The sequence below is a fragment of the Buceros rhinoceros genome, unplaced genomic scaffold (assembly GCF_000710305.1).
Source record: "Buceros rhinoceros silvestris isolate BGI_N320 unplaced genomic scaffold, ASM71030v1 scaffold21837, whole genome shotgun sequence".
Classification (NCBI taxonomy): domain Eukaryota; kingdom Metazoa; phylum Chordata; class Aves; order Bucerotiformes; family Bucerotidae; genus Buceros; species Buceros rhinoceros.
In genome coordinates, this window is record NW_010420745.1 from 64,671 (window position 1) to 88,088 (window position 23,418).

General features: G+C 37.3%; 1 protein-coding gene across 1 annotated transcript in view; it reads left to right on the forward strand.

Moving 5' to 3' along the window:
• FILIP1L (filamin A interacting protein 1-like) overlaps window positions 1–23,418 on the forward strand; it is a 62,832-nt gene that overhangs the window by 9,365 nt on the left and 30,049 nt on the right. The window contains exon 3 of the mRNA XM_010139420.1: window positions 334–512. Within this exon, the coding sequence (XP_010137722.1) occupies window positions 334–512 (179 nt within the window). The remainder of the gene's footprint in view (window positions 1–333; window positions 513–23,418) is intronic.

Sequence of the window (23,418 nt, forward strand, 5' to 3'; positions counted from 1 at the left end):
TTCTTCTGCCAAGACATCTAGTTCTCTACCACAATGATCAAAAGGAAAAGTACAGCCCTGGGAACTGTTAATTAGTAGTTGTTGAAGATCGGTCATGGCAGGAAGAGGAGCAGAAAGTGACTGAGGGTCCTGCAAAACAGTAATTTATTTTTCTAATTTGTTAGAATTAGACTGACAGAACTAAATAACCCTTTCTGAACAGGTATCAAAGGACCTGGCCATTAGGCTATTAAGCGCATTTTATATTAGTAAACATCTCTTAAAATCTTTCATTAATGAAAGCCTGAGGAAGTAAGTTTCAGAAGATTTCAGGAGCTTTTGCTTTTTTTGTAGCTTGATAAAGTTGTAGAGAAACAGAAAGAAACTCACAGACGAATGCTGGAGCAACTTCTAATGGTAGAAAAAGCACACAGGAAGACGCTGTATGAACTAGAGGAAGAGAAGAGGAAGCACAGCAAGTACATGGAAAAAAGTGATGAATTTACAAACTTACTGGAACAAGAACTTGAAAGGTAAGGTTACCTCTTGCCATAGTACTAAGAAATACCTGCAACTGAACATTATGTCTAACGTCCACTTTATTCAGTGTCCACTAAAAGTCAGAAATATTCGCAGAATTGTATTTTGAAAGTTCAGCTGTGAAAACATGACTGATTACTCCTCAGTAACAGTTGTGCCTACATCTCCATCAGCAGGTGAGGTAGGTCAAACAGTTGGCAGATTCTTCAGCACTGTTACAGGATGGCTGGTATGTTACACTACAGAGAATACAGGGAGATATGCAAATATGTGACGTTATAACCAACATGAGGCAGGTGAACCTTTCAGCATGTTTAAGATTCTTAGTGTACACTATAATAGTACGTAAGCAACAGAATCTGAAATCAGGCATGCAACCTTTGATGGCAGAAGAAAAAGACATGAGGAAAAGCAGAAGGTGTTTGGACAGCCCATAGAAAGACAGAGAGAGGAAGCAAGGGCAGAAGCTATTTTACAGAAAGCTTTGAAAATAAGGACGCTGTAAAGCTCTCACGTCAGGCTTGGCATAGAAACTATAAATCCCAACTTTATTTTGAAGTGTAACCTAAAAGCACCACAGCTTGTTTAAGCACAGTGTGAGGGTTTTAAAACTAATTCTCAGAAGCAGGATTAAGAAGAATTTAATGTTATTTACTGTGTTTCAAAAAGCCACTTTGAACTACAGCTTCCCTGAACCTTCAGTGGAACTGAACACCTTAAGGAAAAAAAGTAAACATTGAAGAACATTTCCTATTCCCTGGATAGCTACTCTAGAAGATAGGAGAATATTGTCTCTGTTTCCTTTTACTTCGGAACAGCTTCCGGACGGAAACGTTTGGGTGTGAGAACGTCAAGCCTATTCTAAACTCACATTATGCAAAGATAATTCTTCCTCTTGTTTCGCCTGTGTAACATCATGTTCCACATATTTTGGCAGCGTTCACCCTTTGCATTACACTTCTCTCCTGCAGGTTTATCAAAGATACCACATATACTTCCCACCGAGTATGCAGCCATTGCAATTAAAGAGGCTGGGGAAAAAAAACCTTTTGCTTCTCAGAAAAATGTATACAGAGGCAGGCAAGCACAGGCACACACAGAAAAGCACATACAAAGTACCCCTACAAGGCACAAAACAGACTTTTTTTCCTCTAAGAACTGTTTTTGTGAAACAGCATCATATCAGGAACCAAAACCTGAAATGAATGGAAGCTTTGATCTCTGCTTTTTCTCAAAAACTGAGACACGCAGCTCTTCGAAACTGAGCTAAACAACTACACTTGCTAAGAGTAGTGAAAAGTTACATCAGACGCATGCTCACACACAGCCTGAAAAGCTGCACAGAAGACTAAGCATCAGAGTCCTCGGTTGTTGGGTTTTTTTCCTAGAGAAAACAGGGTAGATGTGGGATTAAAAATCTCTTCTCTGCCCCTCCTCCATATTCCCCCCAAGAAGACTATAAAACATTTACAACTATTATCTGCAAAATTTAGTCTATCTGCCTGGAAAAAAAAGGAGGGGGAGGGGGGAATATCAAAGTGCCTTATGAGACCTTAGAGGATGTAATAACAGATTTCAGATTAAGTCTCAATTTTTGTATTTTCTCTGGAGGACATACTTTATGTGGAAAACCTTAAGGGGGTGTGATGTCACATGTTGAGCTCATTCTGAAATGTTTGCCAAGTAATGTCGCCATCAAGATCTCTGTGCAATTGCCTACCCTAACAAAAAGAAAAAAAAAAAAAAAAAAAAAACCCCCCCCACCCCACAAAAAAAAAAACAAAAGCCAAAAACTCCACAAAAAAAAAATGTCGCCATCAAGATCTCTGTGCAATTGCCTACCCTAACAAAAAGAAAAAAAAAAAACAAAACAAAACCCCCCCACACACCACAAACAAGAAAACAAAAGCCAAAAACTCCACAACAAATAAATAAAAAAAATCCCTCAGCAACTGAAAGCACAGTTCTTTCTACATTAGCTTGCTTGACTTCACATTCAGAACACATCCCAATGTACAGCAAAGTACCCTTTTCTTCCATTTCAAAAACCTTATTCCAATATAAATCTTCTCAGGATGCAAATTTTGCATTTGAGAACATAGAACTCTACAAAAAAGTTTCATACGTAAAGCAATGACAAATGAATTTTTGCTTTCCCCCTACCCCCTCCCTCAATGAACTGGGAAAAAAAAAATAAATCAGAAAAGCAGTAAGTATTCATCAATAAATCTTCTTCCTCTTTCACACAGAAACAGTACTTGCTTCTAAAAGTGGAAGGGTATATACTATTCCTAACTATATTTTAGTTTCAAGGCAAAATCATGAACTTCCATTCAATTAGTCAAAAAAGTGTCTTGCTTTTATCAAAGAACACGGCTACAAGATAAGCCAAAGATATTCTTGGAGAATCTAGAATGCCTGCATACCAAACAATGTAATGAGTAATATGTGATCAAAATTAAGAAAAACCTTAGATGTTGTAAGACAGTGATGCTGAAGCACTGAAAATTACTCGATAGCAAAAATAAAAAAAACCTATCAGTCAGATCCAACTCTTACATATGACTGAATATATTTTCAAATATATATTTCAAGGCAGAGAGAAAGCATTTCCTCATTCTTACGTATGTTCACAAGAAGAACAGGACTGAAGAATTCTTAAATGAAAATTTTAGTAATGAACTAATTTTTCAGATGACCTGTTTTACAAAACCTAGGTAAGCCTTCATCTCTAGGGCCCTTCTATTGCCTTGCTCTCTCATACATTTGATTTCTCACTAAAAGAGTTAAAAAAAAGTTTGGACCATGCAAAATATTGTCAGTCTTTACTGACTCAGTAGAAACTCTTCACCCTAATCATTCAAGAATCCCTTTGACTTCAACAGCAAAGTAACAAGACTGTTTAGCTTCAGTAACTGAACATTGTCAGATTTGGGAGTTTAAACTTAAAAATGACTAGTGACAGCTTTCTAGAGATGAAAACTTTATTAGCATTTAATCCTAACCCTCTAGGTATTTTAAGCACTTTTCTTGTTGTCAACCAAAACTAATCCTCTACAGTTTTGCTGTAGTTTAGAGACAAAGGTCAGCCTTCTAAACTGAAAAGTCTCAATAGTTAGCAACAGACATTTACTAGTAAAGAACGATAACATCATGCTACTAATCATTATATTTATTCTTCTTCAGTCATATGTACTTTCAAAGCATGGAGGCACTGACAAATCCCTATCACTAGGAGATAAGGAATGGTTCAGTGGAGAAACAAAGGCACTGGGCAACAATTGGATAGGTCTTTCCCACACTTCAACGTGAGCTGTACTCTAACGTGAGCAGATCAGACAGGAAAATTACACGTGCATGGTAATGTACTAGACCAAGTCTACTAGAGTCTAGAAGAGAAAATTTTTATTGCATTGCTGGAGCCTAAAGAAATAACAGAACCCAAACTCACAGGAACATAAAAAAGCTTTAGAAGCTGGATGCAGAGACTACTAGGTGCACCTGAAGAACCACAGCATAAAAGCCATTGAGCTTGTTCAGAACCTCTTGCATTTTATGGGGTTGTGGGACAGAGGGCAGGATAAAGGACTAGGAAGAATACTTACCTTAAATTCAAATGCAGAATCCACTGTATCTTCCCTGAGGATGTATCCATTTGTCCAAATATATTTATCCACATTCCATATTTGTGCAGTACAATTAAATAATAAATGCTTTTTTAGAAAATATTTTACAAAGCTAAAGTGTGAAACTAGGTTTTCCAGATAGGCATTTTCCCAGTTTGAAAACACATGCCACATGCATGCAAGCATTTACGTGTTTACTTCACTCCATAAAAAAAGAGAAAAATAGTAAAATGATTAGCACTTACACAGCCCTTTTCCCCTGCAAATCTCAAGCAGTTTTAAGTATTACATAAGCACACTTCATCTCCATTTTCTGAACACTGAAAGGAAATTAAAGTATGAGTGGAAGCAACTAGTCATAGATACCTGAGGGTTAAGTTGAAGAAAAGGAAGATATCTCCCAATGTATAGGTGTGTCTCATCTTCGAATTTTCTATATATTGTACAGACTTTCAACTATACAAAGGGTAAAGCTTTATTATGAAGATACACCAGTTAAATAAGCAAATGTTGTTCAGCAGAGCAGGAAAAAATAGTGGTTTGCTAATAAGCAATATAGGTACATGTTTAAAGGCAGTTATGGTAAATGTTGCTTGAAGGAATTAAAATATGAACACAAAACTTTTAAGGTTGGTATAACAGCAATTAGTAAGATCTTTAGTATAAGGATCACCTACTAAGATGAGGATTTTTTTCTATAGGGAGGAAAGCCATCATAAATTAATGTTTTGGCTCTGAATTCACACTCAAAGGTGACCTAGACAACCTAGTCCCAAGAAGAAAACAGAATTGCTTACATACAATCCTAATATTTCCTCAAAGGAAACTTATTCCTTGTGCTCTAAGCAAGTGAAAAAACCTAAGCCAAACTCTATCAGACATGTCTTCTTAAAACATCAAGTAAAGGGTATTTTCAGCATTAAGATAAAAGTTATTATTATATCTATTTGAGGGGTCAGTATTCACCAAACATAAAAAATAGGATCTAACCTGCAAGGGTCTCAACTGTAGCCTTTCTCATCTAACTGAACACTGAAACACTGTGCTGGTTGTTCCAACTGCTGCCGCCCTCAAGGTCAGTCAGTTAACAAGACAAGCTGTTGAGTGATAAAGGTTAGAAGAGATCTCTAGAGGTATCCAGCACAACCTGCTGAGTGCAGGGCTAACTTCACAGTCAGGTCAAGTTGCTCAGACCCTTGTCAAGCTGATTACTGAAGATCTCCAAGTGATTCTGCTGGCTGCCTGGGCTCCTGATTCAATCTTTGCCATCCTCACCCGGAGACCCTTTCTCTCAGTTTCATTGTAGACATCATTCTGATCTGGCTTCTGCCTCGTTCAACTGAAACTGCTCTTATTAAAGGCTCAATAACTTCCTTTCCAGCAAACCTCTGAACCTAATCAGTCTTTGCTGTCTCTGATCTTTTGGCTGCCTTGGACTCAAATGAGCTTTCAGCACTTAGTTGCCATCTTACCCACACAGTTTCTGTGACTCTAGCAGGACTCATTTCTCTAAGTGTTTCCATACTGTACTCCAAGCTGAAAACTTCCCACTGCCCACCTCTGCTCTGTCCATAGGTCTCCCCAGGTCTTATTCTTATCCATTCATTCTCTGTGCTTCTTCTCACAGAAACTCAAAGCCAGCCATCATCTCTATGCTCATGACTCAAGTCTACTCCAATCACCACCACAACAAATAATCACACCATCTGTGAGCAACCTGTCATCACCTCCAACTCCATAAGATGAGAAGGAACTCAGTCTTTTACCCCCCTGCCATTGGATCAATCCTTAACATTCTCTAATACCTCATTTCTTAGAACTGGGGTGACAAAGTCATACTGCGTGTCACTCATCCCGTCATACCTAAGCACAATTTCTACATGAGTCTTTCTACATTTAAGTCTCAAAATTTCTTTTTTTCATAGCACCTCCAAGAAAATAGAAAATAAAAAAACCCACCAAACCAAAAAGTCCCCAAAACCCCGAAAGTCCCATTCAAATAAAACAAGCATCTTTGAGTCCATCTAAATAACTAAAACCTCTTCCATGTCCTCACTTAAAAATGGGTTTTTATCATTTCCACATTGGCTATTTCACTCCTCTACATCTCTTCACTGGATGCACTCTTTACTGCATTAAGGCTACATATTTTGTCTTGTGTACTTTTACACTACACTCTTACCTTCTTATGCAATATTATTACATGGGCTAAACATCACACTAAAAATGTACCAAACTTAAATCATATTACGTTATAATACTGCACAGGTTTTTTTTTTTTTTTTTTTGAAGTGTCAGATGGAAGGAATTGCTACATACAGTAGGTCAAATAAGCAATGCTTGAAAACTGGGGCAGGGCACCAAGGAGAGAAAGAACCATCTCAGCTAAAAGGTGAAGTGTGTTAGTATGTTGTCAGTGTAACGTTGTTGTACATTAATTCTGACACATTCACACATTGGAATAACAATACATCGCATGTCCAGCTCTGGAAAATTCAATATTCTATAACAGTGGGTATAATTAATATTTTCTGTTCTTCTTAATGAAGTCAATTAAATATTATAAAAAGCAGGACCATACCTCGATAGAAAGCTACAGTAAAAATAAACAGTCGACTTATTTATTCTACATGTGTTACCAGCAGTTTTTAATTTCATGCACACTGAACTGTTGTTGCAGATTGCATTGTACTCAAATGCAATCATTTCCTTTTAGCTTTCTGGCAATGAGTTATATATATTACATATGCCTGAGACTATGTCTTGCAAGTTGTGAAATGGATGCCAGATCTGTGTACATTTGACCTTTTTCATGGGTATCTAGTGTTCTGTAGGTGAATAAGAGAGACCCACCACAAGCAAAACATTAGTATTCTTATTCTACATTACACCCCAGTGGAACAGTCCCACTAATAACACCACTGAGGCACGTAGAGAGACTCAAGGAAGTGATGTATACAGATTAATTACTTCATGCTTGTACATGAAAAACTATGTACCATTGCACTACATAACTTTGAACAGATGTTGTGAAATCAAACCCTTGTCAAAAATCAAGGATTCAAAGGTTTCTACAACAGTTTATGTGCATGATGGAAGGTTAAAATACTTTATCTTAAAGCAAATAAATTAATAGAATCCAGGTTAACAAAGGGATTTAAAAACCCCAAACTGTTAAATAAGGCCACACTGTGTTTATTCAAAAGACAGACTAAGAAAAAATACAAATATAAACAGGGCTTTCAACTCAGTGTTACCACCACCGAGAAATTCTCTAGATCTGTGGTGCACTTTAAGTTATTTAACCTACTGTAATCAGCAAGCAGATGCAAGATCTGGATGATAACCATTTCTCATGCAACTTCACTGACACTGGGGGAACGACAGAGAGAAGAGAGATTCATTTCATTTTTAAAATTCTGAGGAAATACGATGTTTGTTCACTGCTTCAGACATACTATCATTGCGTTCTTTGAGGCTGGGCAAGACACAATGAAAAACCTTAGTCAAATGATGTTTCTCTACTTTACTACCGTCCCTTTCCTCATGAGTGAGGAAACTGATGGTCATTGCCATATGCCCTCCCTGAGAAAGGGCATAAATTCTCCTGAAAAGGATGATCACAGAAAATCGCTTTGGTGGTAGCTCTGGTCAGCACTCGTAACCGTAGTGTCAGAGCTCAAAGGGAAATATGATCTTTCTAAGATAGCAAGTCTCAGAATATTTATGGCTCTTGTAAATCAACACCAACTCCATTAACTCTGTTTGGAACCTAACCAATGACCAGCACGGACAATGAAACACTGGCCAAATATGCTCATGGCAAGGCGCTGCCCTCAGTACTTGGGCAATTGCTCTAGTCACCAATTTACACTTCCAAATAAGACCGAGTACACCGCTCCATGTGCAGTACAGCATAATTAGTCTAATCACAAACAACAATAGAAGCAAATGACTGCATCCAGACCTGTGACCAAAAAAAAAAGACACAGCACACTTCTGATTCATTGCAGGGTGGGGCTGTGAGAGAGGGAGAAATTGGCATAGAATTTGTAATTGGAGTTTGAAAAGAAAACAGCATCAGTCAGAGAGAAAAATCTATAAATCATTCTCTGAGATACAAAGTCTGACACTACCATAATTCACCAGAAAAAACTTTTGCTATGGGAAAAGTTATACTCCTGTTTAAGCCTGGAGGAGGAGGAATCTCAACAAAGATCTCTCTTGTGGCAGAAAAATGTAAGTGACTTTTATGTTCTATAATTAGTTTCATATCTTAAGAACAGGCAACAGAAAAATGGCCGTGAAAACTGAGAATGCAGGTCATACATCAGTTACCAAGATCTGCAGTCTAAATTCAATGAAGTTTCCCATGGCATACTATGAGATTCAATGCGTTTATGCCCAGCTACAAAATCTCTGAGCATTACACTTGCATATGAAAGAAGCATGCACGGGAGGCTGAAGCCATTTGAGAAAAATGTCACAGCCTCAGTCTCTGTCTTAAGACAGTAATTTTAAACAAAGAATAAAAAAGTATTATCAGTACCACTAAATCTGTTGAGATTACTGGAAAAAATTGTTAAAAATAAACATCATTTTCTTACATGACAATTTTCATTTTCACGTAAGTACATTATTTTTTTGTTTCTTGATCCTTTAACGCACACTGTATAAACTTTCAAGTAAACACCACACACCTGGACCAGGTAACACATAACCCATTTAGTGTCTGAAGACCAGAAGTGTGAACACATTAAAAAAGTATGTTCAATATTTGAACCTTTCTGCTAAGAAGACTGGAAAAAAGCCACCGAATCTGTATAAATCTAGAAATAACATAAAAGGTCAGGAGGGACATATGAACTTTCATTTTTAAACTTCTGGTTTCACACTCCTATATGGAGAGGAACAGGACAGGTGGATGGCTCATAGTAGGAAATGGGAGTAACAGGAAGCAGGTACAAGAAAACCATTAGATCATCTAGTCTCATCCCTGGCAACAGAGGATTGTTCTAACATGCTGTCAGCAATTTCACTTCTCATTTCAAATGTCCAAAATACAGAAAAGTCTTGATCCCTGTAGAACTCGTTCTATAAAAGTTGAATTGTTATAAATAAAACTACACTTTTCATTCAATAATTAATTCTCTTTAACAAATGGATACAGTCCTTCCTGACTGAAAGATTTCTAGATACTGGGCTAAGACTGAAAAAGAACCCTAAGGCACCAACTTTGGTCACAGACACAGACCCAAATGAGATCCATAGCAGATAAAACCCTAAGATGAGTATCTGAGTGGGCTGCAGCACAGTCTGCTACTTCAGGATTACTTCAGTGGAAGAACAGCCTGCTTCTCTTGGGAAGGCTCTTGAACCATCACTTCATCAGCAACGACATTAATTTTCAGGCAGAAAAAACCCCCAAAACCAACAGTTTTGATGGTGGTCGCTGTGATCAGGCTACTGAAAGGGAAAAATGGAAGTGCTTTGCCACAGAGAAGTTTTATTCTCCCCCAAACCAGGAAATTAAAAGTGCCAAAGGGACAATAACACTGAAAATACCCAGACAGCTAACTGATTTATGTCTGCCAAATTTGGCCTAGCATCAATTACCTTCTCCCAGACGCTACCTTTGCCAAGAGCGTTTCTTCACGAAATCCAGAACATGGTTGTTTTCAAATGTACATACAAGCTTGATGAGATATACCTTGCACAGGTCTGCTCTCATTCTCTGCCCAAGATACTGCTAGCGGCTTCAGCAGAGACAGCATTAGGTCATGGCACTAGAAAAGAAAACCACTAAAACTGCTCTTTGGAATGATGTTGATTTACTTCCTTGCCAATGCCTTTCAGGTTACACATTTTCTTTGAAATTACGAGAGCTGATTAAAAATCTGCAGCTTGAGCAGAGCTCTTTTAAAACCACTCTTGTCTCTCATACGTTACTGGGAAACTCTATAGACCCAGCTCTTTAACTCATAATATCTTCAAGTAACTGGGGAAAGACATGTGCCCCACAGACATTATCAGGTTATAGGCATTTTTCTTGAACTATCCTTCCATTTCAGTCAATCATAACTGTTATCTTCTCACATGCACTTCCTTACACACTATGCCAGCCTCTTTCCTCCTGTTCAGTCTGGGAAACAACCTGAACAAAACCAGATAAGCCTGTAGAAAAGGCAGAAATGGAGACCATGCACGAACCCCTTCCTTCAATTTTATTTGAAGGCAAAGAATTTTAGGTTATCAGAAAATGCACTGTAAACCTTATTCCGATGTATAAATTTATGACTACGAAGATGACCTTCAGGAATGTTCAGATCCTACAATTTGCATTTAAGTTATCAGGAAATTAGGACATAATTTATTCAAACATTTAGATGAGATTTCACATGTTTTTCATTTGAAAATTTCATCTTACAGCCAGCTAAGAAACTGAGAAGCAAGACATACTCCCTGAAATCCTAAAATTCTCCCTTTTTTTCAATATTCTTGCCAGCTAAACTCTGGATGTCTTTGCATTCTGTCAGACAGGAGAATGAGTCAGTCTGTCCCTAACTGGCCTTCTAAAAAGGAAATTGAGAAGTTTGATGACATATTTGGATAAACACATTCACTGGATAAAATTACTTAGCTTTTTATATCTCTAAGTTTGCTATAAACCTTCAAAATCCTTATAGACTAGATGCAAGTATAGCCAATAAAAACCATAGATTATGAACAAACTTAATGAAAACCACTATATTAAAACTCCAAGGACCTTGTAAACATGCTCATCAAAGCTTCACCATTGTTATACAGCACCACATTCCTAAAGTCATGTTACTAATTGCCAGTCATCAAAACTCTTACTGAAATATCACTCATATACAGATCATCTTTGGTTCAAAACCCAGTTTTCTCATGGTCTCTGAACACAATGTAACAGACAACAATTTAGCTCTGACCAAAGGAGCAACATATAAATCCAGAGTTTATACAGTTCAACTCTCCTAAAAAGACAGTGAAGACTACCGTTATCATCTGTATGTGTTTTAGGTCTCCCTGAGTGTAGTGTTTGGCCTAAAAACAAAAGATGATTGAAATATACATTACTGAAGCTATAGAAAGACACAAATACTGAGTTGATATAACTTCCTAAACTCTCAGTTTATCAAAGGGTAGAGAGGTTGAAAATGCCATTTTTGACAGTATAATTTCTTGCGATAGTGAACATCCAACATCATGCAGATCAATAGTGTAATTGAAGCAATGTACTTTACATATAAAGACCCTGACCTCTACGAATTCCAATCTTTAGCTGTGTATTAACTTCAGCTGCAAAGAATGAAAAGGTGGAATTCCAACACAAAGAAATAAAAGAATGCGTTCCAAACAGAGTTTTTTCTAGTTTCATAAAACAAAACATTTTTTTACATTAATGATCTATCAGGCTGTTTTCCATACATGCTTAGAAGCATTTTCAAATTTTAAAGATTAGTCCAGTCTAAATTTCTTGTCTGTAACCAATCTTAAAAATCAAACTAATTTCATATAATTTCAAATTTCACTGCCAGCGTTTCATTGAAGTGTGCAGTTTAATACTTACATATGCAAAGATCTGAGTCTCAAAACAGTATACACAATCTTGCCCTTGGGTATTTTGATGACTAAATGCAAAGACAGTTGGTTTTAAGATACCCAGGAGGCACCCAGAGCATTTATTGGAGAAAACTGAGAAGGAGCCTTTCACAATAAAAATAATAACTTATAAAGGAATCTACAAAGTGATTGGAGACAAAATTAGCTTTTAGCCACCTGACTACAAGATTGTCTCCATGGATACATCTTTAAAACGTCCTCGTACCAAAGTGCAGATTCAAGCAGTAAAGCAGTGTTTCAGTAAGTAGTTGAGAAAATGATGCAGGAAGAAAGGGTTCAGTTTTATTAGACTGTGGAAAGACTTTTGGAAAAGGATGCACAAAGTTTACCTAAAATAAACCAAAACCAGGCTGCTGGTGTTTAAGTTTAACATGAAGATGACTTTAAACTTAGCAGCAAGCTGGCAGGTGCAAAGGCATGCACATTTCAGGATGACACATCAATTAGGGATGCAATAATTGAAACTTTGTATTCCTGGAAACAAAGCATCGAAGCAGTTAATGAAGTTTGTCAGGAAATAGCAAACCAAAGAGCATTTCAACCAAGCAGACTTTAAAAAATAATAAAAAAAGGACAGCCAAAGAACAAGGGTGCAAGGGTTCCTAGACAAATGCAAGACCAAGAATCCAATGTAAAAACTACTGTCTAGTTTTAAATGTGGACACAGATAGAAAGTGCCTCTCAAAGTATGGGAGAAGAAACCATTCAGAGGAATATAATTACACTATTGATAAAATATTGAAATGAGAATGAGGGAACTAATTATGATAATGTAGGAGCTGTACAGTTATATCAAAAAAAGCAGAAAAGTGGAGAGAGTGAAATAAGATAAATGTGTTTAACTCTGTAAAAGCATATCTAGACTTGCTGAATGAGTTGACACTCATACATAAAGTGATAATTAAATAAATGCTAAATTACTGAACATCAATCCAAAATAATGACACTTACTACATAGTGATGAGGTAGAAAGGCCAGAAATAAGGGGAATTTGCAGTTATTTTACATGCTAGATAAACATATATTTCAATAGTAGGAACCTGTTACAGTTTCTGTTCCTACTAGAGCCATGAACTAGTCCACACTGTAAATATTGAAAAACCAGAGATAAGTTCTCAAATGCAACCTGTTTAAGGTAAGAGGGAAGAAAACAAAAACCAACTATTGTATCTAGCTGAAGTGGGATAAACACATAACACCAATAAAAACTTAACTAAACAGAGCATCTAAAAGAGTAAATCCCTTGAGCACCACAGAAACAATTTAACAACACTGACAAAAAAGCAGATTCCATGTAAATCTATATCAGCAAATCAAAAGCAACAAAAATACTCTCACCAAAGCCAACTAAGCAATTTAACAACAGATTAACATAAATTAAGTATAAAGACATCTTATAAAGCAACACACGTGCAAACAAAGATAACATACAAGAAACAAATGCTGGGATGTTAAAATCCAACCATCAAAAGTGGGAAGTCTGCAACCTGCTCAAAGTGGAGAACATGGAAGTGCTGTGGACATCCTTCTCCTCTGAACACTCAGGCATTGAATTAATTTGGTTCATTTGCCATAACCTAGTTCATTTTCATTTGTATTTTTCCCTAACTGACAGCATTAGATTCCACTGATCGGCAAGTCAAGGAGCTTTTCACATTAGATTCTCTTTGCTGAGGAAGAGTCTGTGAAATCATCTGAAGCTGAACTGATAACAAAAAAGTTAGCCCAAATTTGTGAAACACAAAGTAACAACCATACTAGCACCTCAGCAGTACTAAGAAACTGATGAACCATTAGCCAGTGGGTAACTCCCCCTTTAAAAAAGCCAGAGAAATGGAAGGCAGCACTGGTTTTTAACAAGAGATTCTAGGGGTAACTCAAGCAGAACTCAAGACCAATTAATTTGCTTCACCAACTAACTGGAAGAAACTATAGTAAAGAAGAGAACTGGCAGATGTCAGGCAAACTCCAGCCAGTTGAGAGGAGAGCAAAATCATGTGCCAAGTCTGCTCTCCTTCCCAATCTGTCCTTACACTGAGTACTGCTTTGCCCTTCTACCCTCCTGTTAATCCCAGTCTGCACTGAAGCAAGACTAACTGAGCTCCCAACAGTTCATTTACCCCTTTCCCGGCATGAGTATGTTTTTCATGCACTTTGATGTGCATAAAAACAAAACTCAAGGGTCTGACTAGTTACTTAAAATTGTTTGGAATAGATGTTTACAAAGGTCAGTTTTAACTGATTTTCTTATGGCTGTGTGCCCATCCATCATCATCCCATTTTCTTATCCCTCAGCTAATTTCAAATGAAATTAGCTGAAAAAAAGCAAAGAACTCTAAATTTTGAAATGCCTACAGGGATCTTGAAAATGGATATCTTTTAGTCTCAAAGATATTAAGCAAGAGTCTAGTTTGACCCCAATAAAAGTACACTGCAAAAGAACTTTGTGTTTATCCTAATAGGGGGGATAGCCTAGTAGCTTGGATACTATTGGACACCAAGAAAAAAAAAATCTGTAATTCATTTTCTTTCTCTATACAAACAACTTTTCTTCCTCAGCAAATACCACTGTTTTTACAAACCTTATGGAAACAGCTACCTATCCTTAATGCACTCAAATGAAGAAGTAAAATCAGAATCTTGATTTGCTATTGCAAAAGCTGAATATCCTTTCAGCTTCTTTTCTTTCTAAAAAGCAAAGAATGAGATTATAGGAACACATGTCTCCTGAAAATATCTATAATGAAATATTTCAGTCAAATTTTCAAGGAATAAGTACTAGCATGTGGGATCACAGTTTCAAAACAGCTCAGATGTGCAGCCTTCACCTTCTTAGAGAACTCCAGCCAGAGTTCCCAATGCTTTCAGACATGCAGCAGTTCATAACAATAACAGGTAGAGGAATGAAGATGTTGAGCTCACTGGGACAGTCACGCTTTTAAAAATTATTCCCAATAAAGCAGAGCTCTACCACCTCCAAGAATAGAGAGAGCAGCTGTTTGGTTTTGAAAGAAAAATACTACAAATACCTCTAATTACATTTATCTTAAAAAAACCTGGAGAGAACATATCACAAGTCCTCTTCAGTTGCATCCACAAAAAAATGTGGTAAGGCAAAATGTACATTATGAATATTTCAGACACTGAAATAGCTTCAAGAATTAGGACACAGGAGTACTTGTATCTCAATCAAGAAAACACTGAGACAATGAATGCAGAAGAAACATCCCGAACCATTCAAATATCATTCCATTTTGTTGTAGTTTCCAGACCTCCACCTTGATTTTTTTAAGAAACTTCTCATGTTATCTTGTTTGTATAACTACTACAGTTACAGCAGGAAAGAGAAAAACTGATGATTTGCTGTATAACACTGAAGAAGTCATTACACTTCCTTATTTAACACAAACTCCTCATTTTCCTCAAGTATCAAATGCAACGACACACCATGAGTCATTACTGATGCTAACTTATTGTCTTTGCATTCAGGACAAATATGTAAGACAAGAGAGTACATACAATAACGCATTACAGTTCATAAAGTATATACTAAGCAGACATTCCTATGAAAGTATGGTGCATTGGCTTTTTTTTTTCTTTTTTTTTTAAAAGCTTATTCTATTTGATCCATCTGTCCTCAGATATGCCATGTCCTTAATATTAAAATCATCTAATTTCCTTTCTTCTTTGGTTCTTGTCATCAGCTCTATGAAGAGAGCTTATTTTTGCAGTCATTATGGCAAAACATGTATTTTTGGGTTGCAGCCCAAAAAGAATCCTATTCTTCACTTCCTCTTCAGATAATGTTTGTGTTTCTTATACAAGGTATCCATACTATCTTATAATAGCTATATTATCTCACCTTTTAGTAAGCTTACTTAACATGGAGCAAGTTTTGCATCCCTAGTGCTCGTGGCTCCTCCTCTGCTTTCAACTATAGCTGTAAATTATGTTCAGAAACAAAATGCAAACTTTGTTCCATGTTTGACATTAAAGGCATGATTCTTAGGGAAGTGACTTTGTTTGGATGCCTCCAGTGTGAGGCAGGCACCTGAGCTCCCAATGCTGTCCATGGAAATGTAGTTGTGCCAGCTTCACTAAAGTGTCTGAATATAGGTGTCGTCACACAGACTAAAATCTCATTCCAAAAGCCATACCTTGTAGATAACTCAGCTAGGATCACTACTCCTTTCTGTTACCTCTCTTTGAATTGGCAATTTGAAAAATAAATCTTTAATAGGGTGTTTACTACATTTGTAACACAATTATTTGCAGCATGGTTTCCTGTACCTCTCCCTCATGTGCTGGTATTGACCACTGACCTTGACCCAGCATAACCATTTCACATCTATTCCATCTGCCCATTCATATTTCTTACCATTCTACATCTGTTTACACAAACAGACCTCACATTACAGTTCTTAAGTAGGAACAATCACTCTTTCAGGAGAAAACGAATTCAGCAAATAGAGGGGAAAAAAAAGCAAACAGCAAAATCCCATAATTATTTAGAAATTACAGGTTTTATAGAAGCCCTCTGTCTTCTACTCTGCACTCCGAGTTTGGAACATGATGACCAGATATGCTGTCAACGTATGGTGGTAGTTGTGTCAATTCTCAGAAGGATATACTTGATAGTAAAAGATAAAATCATTAGGAAATTGGTGCTAAACACACATGGTTAAAAAAATAAATGTGAAAAAGAAAAAAGTCCTTAGATTACTGCTGTCTTTTCTCATTCAAGTGGGGGTACTCCTATATAACAGCAAAGGAAAGGAAAAACACGACATTTTCAAGGGAAGGGGAAAAAAATACAACCACTATTTGATTTCTAACTGTTTGGCTAAGTTTAGAGTTACAAAATGTGTTTAAGAACCTGAGCTTTGTTTGAATGTTTACTGTATAAAAACTCTGAATTGAGATGCTAGGAGAATAAACTGTGCATTATCATTGTCAGTATAAATTACAGGTTTTGTTTGCCATAGCCCTCTGCAATGAGAAGTTGGCCAAGAGCCAAACAAAAGTGAATAATTTAAAACACTCCATCAGTTACATTTTGAGACTTTTTGTTTAGTGTTTAATAAGCTCCCCAGGGATAGAGAAACACATTGTCTTGACATGAGCTAAAATGGTCGTCTCTCATCATCACATTTTTGGAAATTTGACATTAATGCATTAGATGAACATAGGTTCATATATATACATACATGCTTATATTTTTGCATATATGTGTATTGAGATACATTTTGTTTGACAGTTTCCATCTTTGAACTGAAATGTCCATATTCAGTAAAATTTCTATGCACATTTATACATTCGCTCATCCATCTACTCTCTGCAGGATTTGTTGATTTATATATTAAGAGAGGACACGTTCAAATGCATCATGAATAGAGAGTGAAGGCTGTTCAAGAACTGTACTTAAATTTATGTCACATTATGGAGAAAGAGAGCCTCTATTAATACAAAAACATCGTAACTCCAGAACTAAAAATATGTTCAAAAGTTTGCATTTCTTTCTTTGATAAGCAGGTTATGATGTTCATTTTTACCCAAAGTTTCTGAGCCCAAGAATTTAGGAAATTTTGCTGACAGAATGAGTTCACCATAAGGCATGATTTCTACTGCACAGCTGTCCTCATCCTTTGAGAGGCGCCATTCATGCTTGTCCCACTCTAAAAATGTATGTACATATGTCACATAGGCAACATCTGATTCTTTGAAATAGCATCTGTTCAACTGCAGCCCTACTTGTATCTCAGCCACCAGCTCAACAGAGAGTATGACAGTACTTACGTCCTCCAACTACAACTTCTGTTGATGCTCTGGAATACAACTCAGAGCCATAAAGCTATGCTGTAATCTCTAGCCATCCTTTTCAGCCATTATTTACACCCTCCCTCTCCTGGGAAGGAGAGTTTTACACAGTGTCTTACTGAAGTTGGGATCTTATCTAGAAGTCTGCATCAGGACTTACATACACACTTTCATGCAGCCAGCTTATGTGTTACTGATAGCACAGTATCAGCAATCTATAAAGAGTACTGAACCCAATTACTTCATAAAAGATACTTCATAGGTATCCAATAAATTTTTCTTATTCTTCTAAATAACTGTAAATGCCTCTGAACCATATCTAGGAGAAAGCACGCTGTGAAAAGGAGTCAGAGAGGCTTAAGGAGAGAGTACAGAAACAAATTCAAAACAGAGCAACAGAAGAAACCATTCTACCAAATTGGAGCAAAAGTATCTACACTTTCCCTCAGAGTAGGCCAACAAAATCTGCTATGAGGCTGTTAAAGATCCAGACACTGGTGTCTCCCTAACATCACGTGAAAAGTTGTTCAACTGCATAATACGAGCAAAATGATGATGTTCCCTGTAATGTGCATGCCCTCCAACCTGAAAGACACACTCATTTCACACAGGAGGACAGCAGAGAAGGGGCTACATGCCAGAGGGACAATTCATACAGTCCACACAGGACTCCTTGCCTTAAAGAACAACAGGAAAAGTAAAAAAGCCTGAAGAAGTGTCTGGCAGGCCATGCCCAACCCCAGTGGTCACAGACTGGCTCTCCTGATCTGAAAAGAGGTTTTGGAGAAATAAGTTGGGAAGAGATATTTATCAACCAAAAGCCTCAAGTTATCCTTAAATGCACAGACTTGGGATGAGGTCTGGCACAGGGTTCTTTATAAACTGTACTGTATGAAATACACACCCTATAAGCTTGTAGTTTATCTGTTATTCTTATAAACTCTACTGGCAATACACTGCCTGGGAGGAAGATACAACTCTCACAACTGAAGCTGTGAGAGTCACAAGGCAAGGACAACTCCCTAGTGCTGCCACACACTGTTCCAGAATGTGTTCTGATGCAGGCTTTGGTTTCTGCACCATCCACTGCTTATCCTTCTCATAAAGAATACAGGAAAGTTTGACCTGTCATTTCTCATCAAAAATATCATTTATGAGTCTGTTATGTGATTTTGCCATTTTTCTTCTTTTCTAAACAAACTGGATTAGATTTCACAAAGCTTTGCGCTTACAGATTGTCTCCTAATTGGCAATGTCAACATAGCCCATAGGATAGGATGCAAAAGTCTATGCTACACTCCCCACCACTGCCTTTTTGTGCTGCGACACTTTGAACTGCTGCAGATTATTGAAGTGAGTAAAAAATGGCACAGCTTGAAATTTGCACACTTCAGCTGTTTGATAAGCAGGAGTTTTTAAAGGAAAGCACAACAAATAAAGTTTCATCTTTGAGGTTATCCTTATTAAAATAAGAAAAGTTACAGTCTCTATAAAATGAATTGCACACAATGTGATGCATTTCTTAAAAACAAAAGTACATTTCACATCTCCTTTTTCATATTCTTTAGTAACATTCTGAAAAGGCCAGAAAGCCTGTAGCTGACACTAGCAAAAAATACCAGGAAATATTAAAGTGAGTTTTACTAAACTTAGTTTAGGTGATCTTTTTATTTTATATTACCAAGTCAGTATGAAATGGCAATGGCTGTTGTTGGTGCCCTAAGTACACATAAACAAATACGAGAACATGAAATTAGAAAGTTTTGGATTCCTGGAAGGAGAAGGGAGCAAACAGAAAGAAGTTTGCAGTGCCTGTTTCCCAGGTAGGGGAAGAATCAACAATAAATGTAAAATTTCTGACCTGGTGACCACAATCTCAAAAGGTGAGTTTAAGTTTCAGTTCCTGTCATTGATTTACATTGCTGAAGTATTTAATTCATTAGTCTACATGTAAGCTATTTTTATACAGCTTAATTTCTCCATACTGATTAGCTAACATCCTAGGAGTTTACAACTTTTAAAAACATACAAACAGTCTGCTCAAAAGGAAATGGTATAAAATAGCATCAGAAGTCATTCGAGACCTAAAAAACTCTAATATTTACACAGGTTCTCTACTCCAGTCGTCTTGCATCCTCCTCTCAGAATATTTACAAACTTCAAATTACCATTTGCAATAAAGCCCCAAAAGCATTAGATTCATTGTCTCTTTAGTTTATCTGAGAGCTCAAGGTATGCAATTCTTAATCACCTCTTGGCACGATTTCAGCATAGAAAAGAATCTACAACAGCAGCAGCAGCAATCCAGACACAATGGGGAAATAAACAAGAAAGCTTATCCCCAAGGCCCAGAGAAGTAACATACCCCAGTAAAGCAAACCAACATAGCCTATGTTAAATCCTGATAAAAACAACTCCAATGACACTGAACAAAAGAATTCTAACTTTTGAAAAAGCTCAAATCTACAACTGTTAGGAGACTCAGCTGAGAGAACATCTCAACTTTTCAGCATTGGAAAAGGCAAGTTGAACCCAAACATGATTGTGAGAGCCAAACCAAAGGCAATTCACGACTCTCCTCAAAATAGCTCGTACCCACTGCTATATAACAGCAGGGTATAACACACAGCAGGCAGGTCAGCACTGATTAATCGTGCCACTGTTTTTGGAACTAGCTAAATTGCTGGTGGTCATCTTTACATGTTAGATCTTTAGACATCTTCCACTGTCCTGAAGAAAGATCCAACAGGTGAACTAAGAACAAGGTTTTATTAAGGAAGGTAGGGAGAGATTCATGAAGAAAACGCTCCATTTCAAATGCTGGATGGCAAATTTAACAGTATTTCAAATCAGAAGGTCTCTAAGTGAAGGAGGTAACTACAATTCTGATCAATGCCCCACAATTCTAGTGCTGAGAAGTCAAAGGTAGACCAGGATTGAAAAGCGTTTCTCCAAATGCCCTGATGACAAACCAGACAAATCCAAGTTAAATACAAGACAATCACAGTAATTTCGGTAGCACCACTAGTTGAGTCTACAAATAAAGCAGTCTGCTGAAAAATGAGCATCAGATAGATCTTAATTCAGAGCATGGAAAACAACAAGCCCCTTCACACCCCACCATCCAACTCTTGCAACGAGTACCCAAATCAGCTCCTGAATTAGTTTTAAGGAGCACACTTGGCCAAAATTTTCTCAAAAACAATGTATTTACAAACTTGAACATGAACATTGCTCCACTGATATTTGAACAGATTATCTATCTTAATGCTTCACAAAGCATTAAGATAGATAATTAAAGTAGGCAGAAGTTCAGCATGTTTTCAGAAGTGGGAGGTACACATCTGCACGAAGCTTTTTTTCAAAGCACCAAAGATGTGTTTTAAGCAGCCATAAAAAAAAACAGAGCAACTGTTTGTAGGGCAGCTAATTGCCAGGTCTTCTGGTAAGAACAAGTTCCTAAAGCTCAGCTGACCTAGAGAAGAATATGTCATTTTATTAGGGAAACGTAAGACTCCTGGTGACATAAAAGCTGATTTCAGACTTCAGCTGGGGAGGGATGGCAGCAGCAGCAGGCTCTCATCCAGCACTCACTATATGGGGATTGAAGTAGCATAGAGCAGTAGAGTTACCTTTGGACATAGGAAGGGAAAAAAGGATGAGTTCACTTGTGCTGAAAAGGTTGTTAGCATTACACAAGAAATAACTACCCGTGCACGTGTGCTCCATGCCCAGCAGGCAGCCTGCACTTGTCTGAAATAGGCTCTTCTGCAAGATGGTTGCCAGCCATGGCACACAGGCATGAGCAACCCTGGAGCTTAAAAAGGCTGTACAAATCACTTGGAGTTTCTCACACCATAAAAATGTGACATCCTCTGACTACAGTTTCATGGTGGTGGAATACAGTGACATAAGAGCCATCCACTCCCTCTCTTCTGTCACCTGACAGTAGATATTAGTTGATATGTTTTAACCAACATATTGAAGCAAAAAACTCTACCTCAAACAGGACAAGTCCTGACAGCATTTTATGCTAGTGTGATGGCCAGCTCAAATGAAAACTCAAATCAGCTGAAGGGTTCTGAAATGTAGCTACCTCCTTAGCAGTCAGTCGTTCAAAAACTGAAACTCGAAGAGAACATCAGAAGGACCAAATTCCTTTAAATGCACTTGACAAAACTGATTCATAATTAGGAGGCAGGGCCTCACTACAAGTATACAATTCCTCGTCCTTTCTGACCTGCATCACTCTAGTCCACACATAATTAGTTACAGGATTGTGCATGCATAGAAGTGATTCTACCAGAGTCTACTTACTGAAAAAAACACCCAAAACACACCACTCTGGGACAACTAAACGTATTTACACTCAGGTAAAGTAAGACATACAGAAGCTATCAAATAGAGTATATTTAACAATTTTCCTGAAACTTCTTTAAAAATGTCACCTGTTTCTCCATAACAAGCAGTACATTATTAATTTTTGTGTTTAAAAATAAAAAAGGGAAAAAAACCCCACCCTGTTTCCCCATCTCCTCCCCCCATTTACAAAAAGGTAGAAAAAAAATCCCTAACACACTCCACAAATTTCTCTACAAATTCCAGATGCATTTTCCTGGCTGTTTGCTAACTTAGGTGACAACCAAAATAACATAAATAGGTTTCCTCTGGTAAAGAAATCTAGCTCTGATTTCTCAAGTTTTCAGGGTGTTAGTTGTTAATACAGATTACTAATTATGAAGCGCTTGTTGTTTTGGTTTGTTTGGTTTGTTGTTTTTGTTGGGTTTTTTTTTTAATGCTAGAGCTGGCTTTTTATCTATTTTTAGAAGTTTAACATTGCACACTTTCCAAATTTAAGAACGGCTTATTCTTCCCAAAATAAGTGACATTTGCTGGAATAACACAACCAACTCTCATATAGGACTTACCATCTCAAAATTAAATCACTAGACCATAAATCCCAGACCCAGAAGAGGTCAGAGAAAAGAGTGAACAAAATTAAAATGTCGTTTAATCAATTTTCCTTTTGCATGCAAGGATTAAGAGCCCCTCAGAGTACAGGCCATAATGTGTCCGATCAGTTGCTGAGTTACAGTTCTCCAAGGGCCTCACCAAAGAGGCCATACTTCTGAAGGCAAATGTGGTGAGAAACATTCTCCCAGGCTTTGATCAATCATTTTTCAATAGAAAGCAAACAGACTGCTTCCCTCTTAAGCACATTTTGAGAACACATTCTCTGGATTGAAAAGTTTTCAGCTGCAGACCAATGTAGGTTCCTAAACACACATTTTAGAAAGCCCTATAGGACGAAGTTTGATTTTGACCTTCCCACTCTCACTTTAAAAGTTTATTATTTAACTCAAGGCACAAAATTAACTGAGGACACAGCTCTATCCATGTTTTCTCCTCATCACATACAGTTTGAGAGACTGCATTTTGCTTATAATTGTGTACAGATGTGTGCACAGGGTGGAAATACTTCTCCGACCGAAGTTAGCAGGTTACCTCAGCATGTACTTCACACTGGAAACACTATTTTGGATAACGCCTGTTTCCAAGACAGCTATTCTTTTCACTAAGCAGTAAATCTTAAGTTGCATTAAGCCATAACTATTCTTGCTAACTTAGCATTATTTCAAAATTCACAAAACTGAATGTTAAAACACAGGAGATCTTAAATTTTTCCTCTTTTAAAATGAAAATATGATCGAGGGCAGCTTTGTGTTTTAGCATCCAGATTTTTCCCTCTATTCCTCGGCAGAGAAGCTCTGAACCTCACACATCACCTTCCACTCCCTCAGAGAGAGCT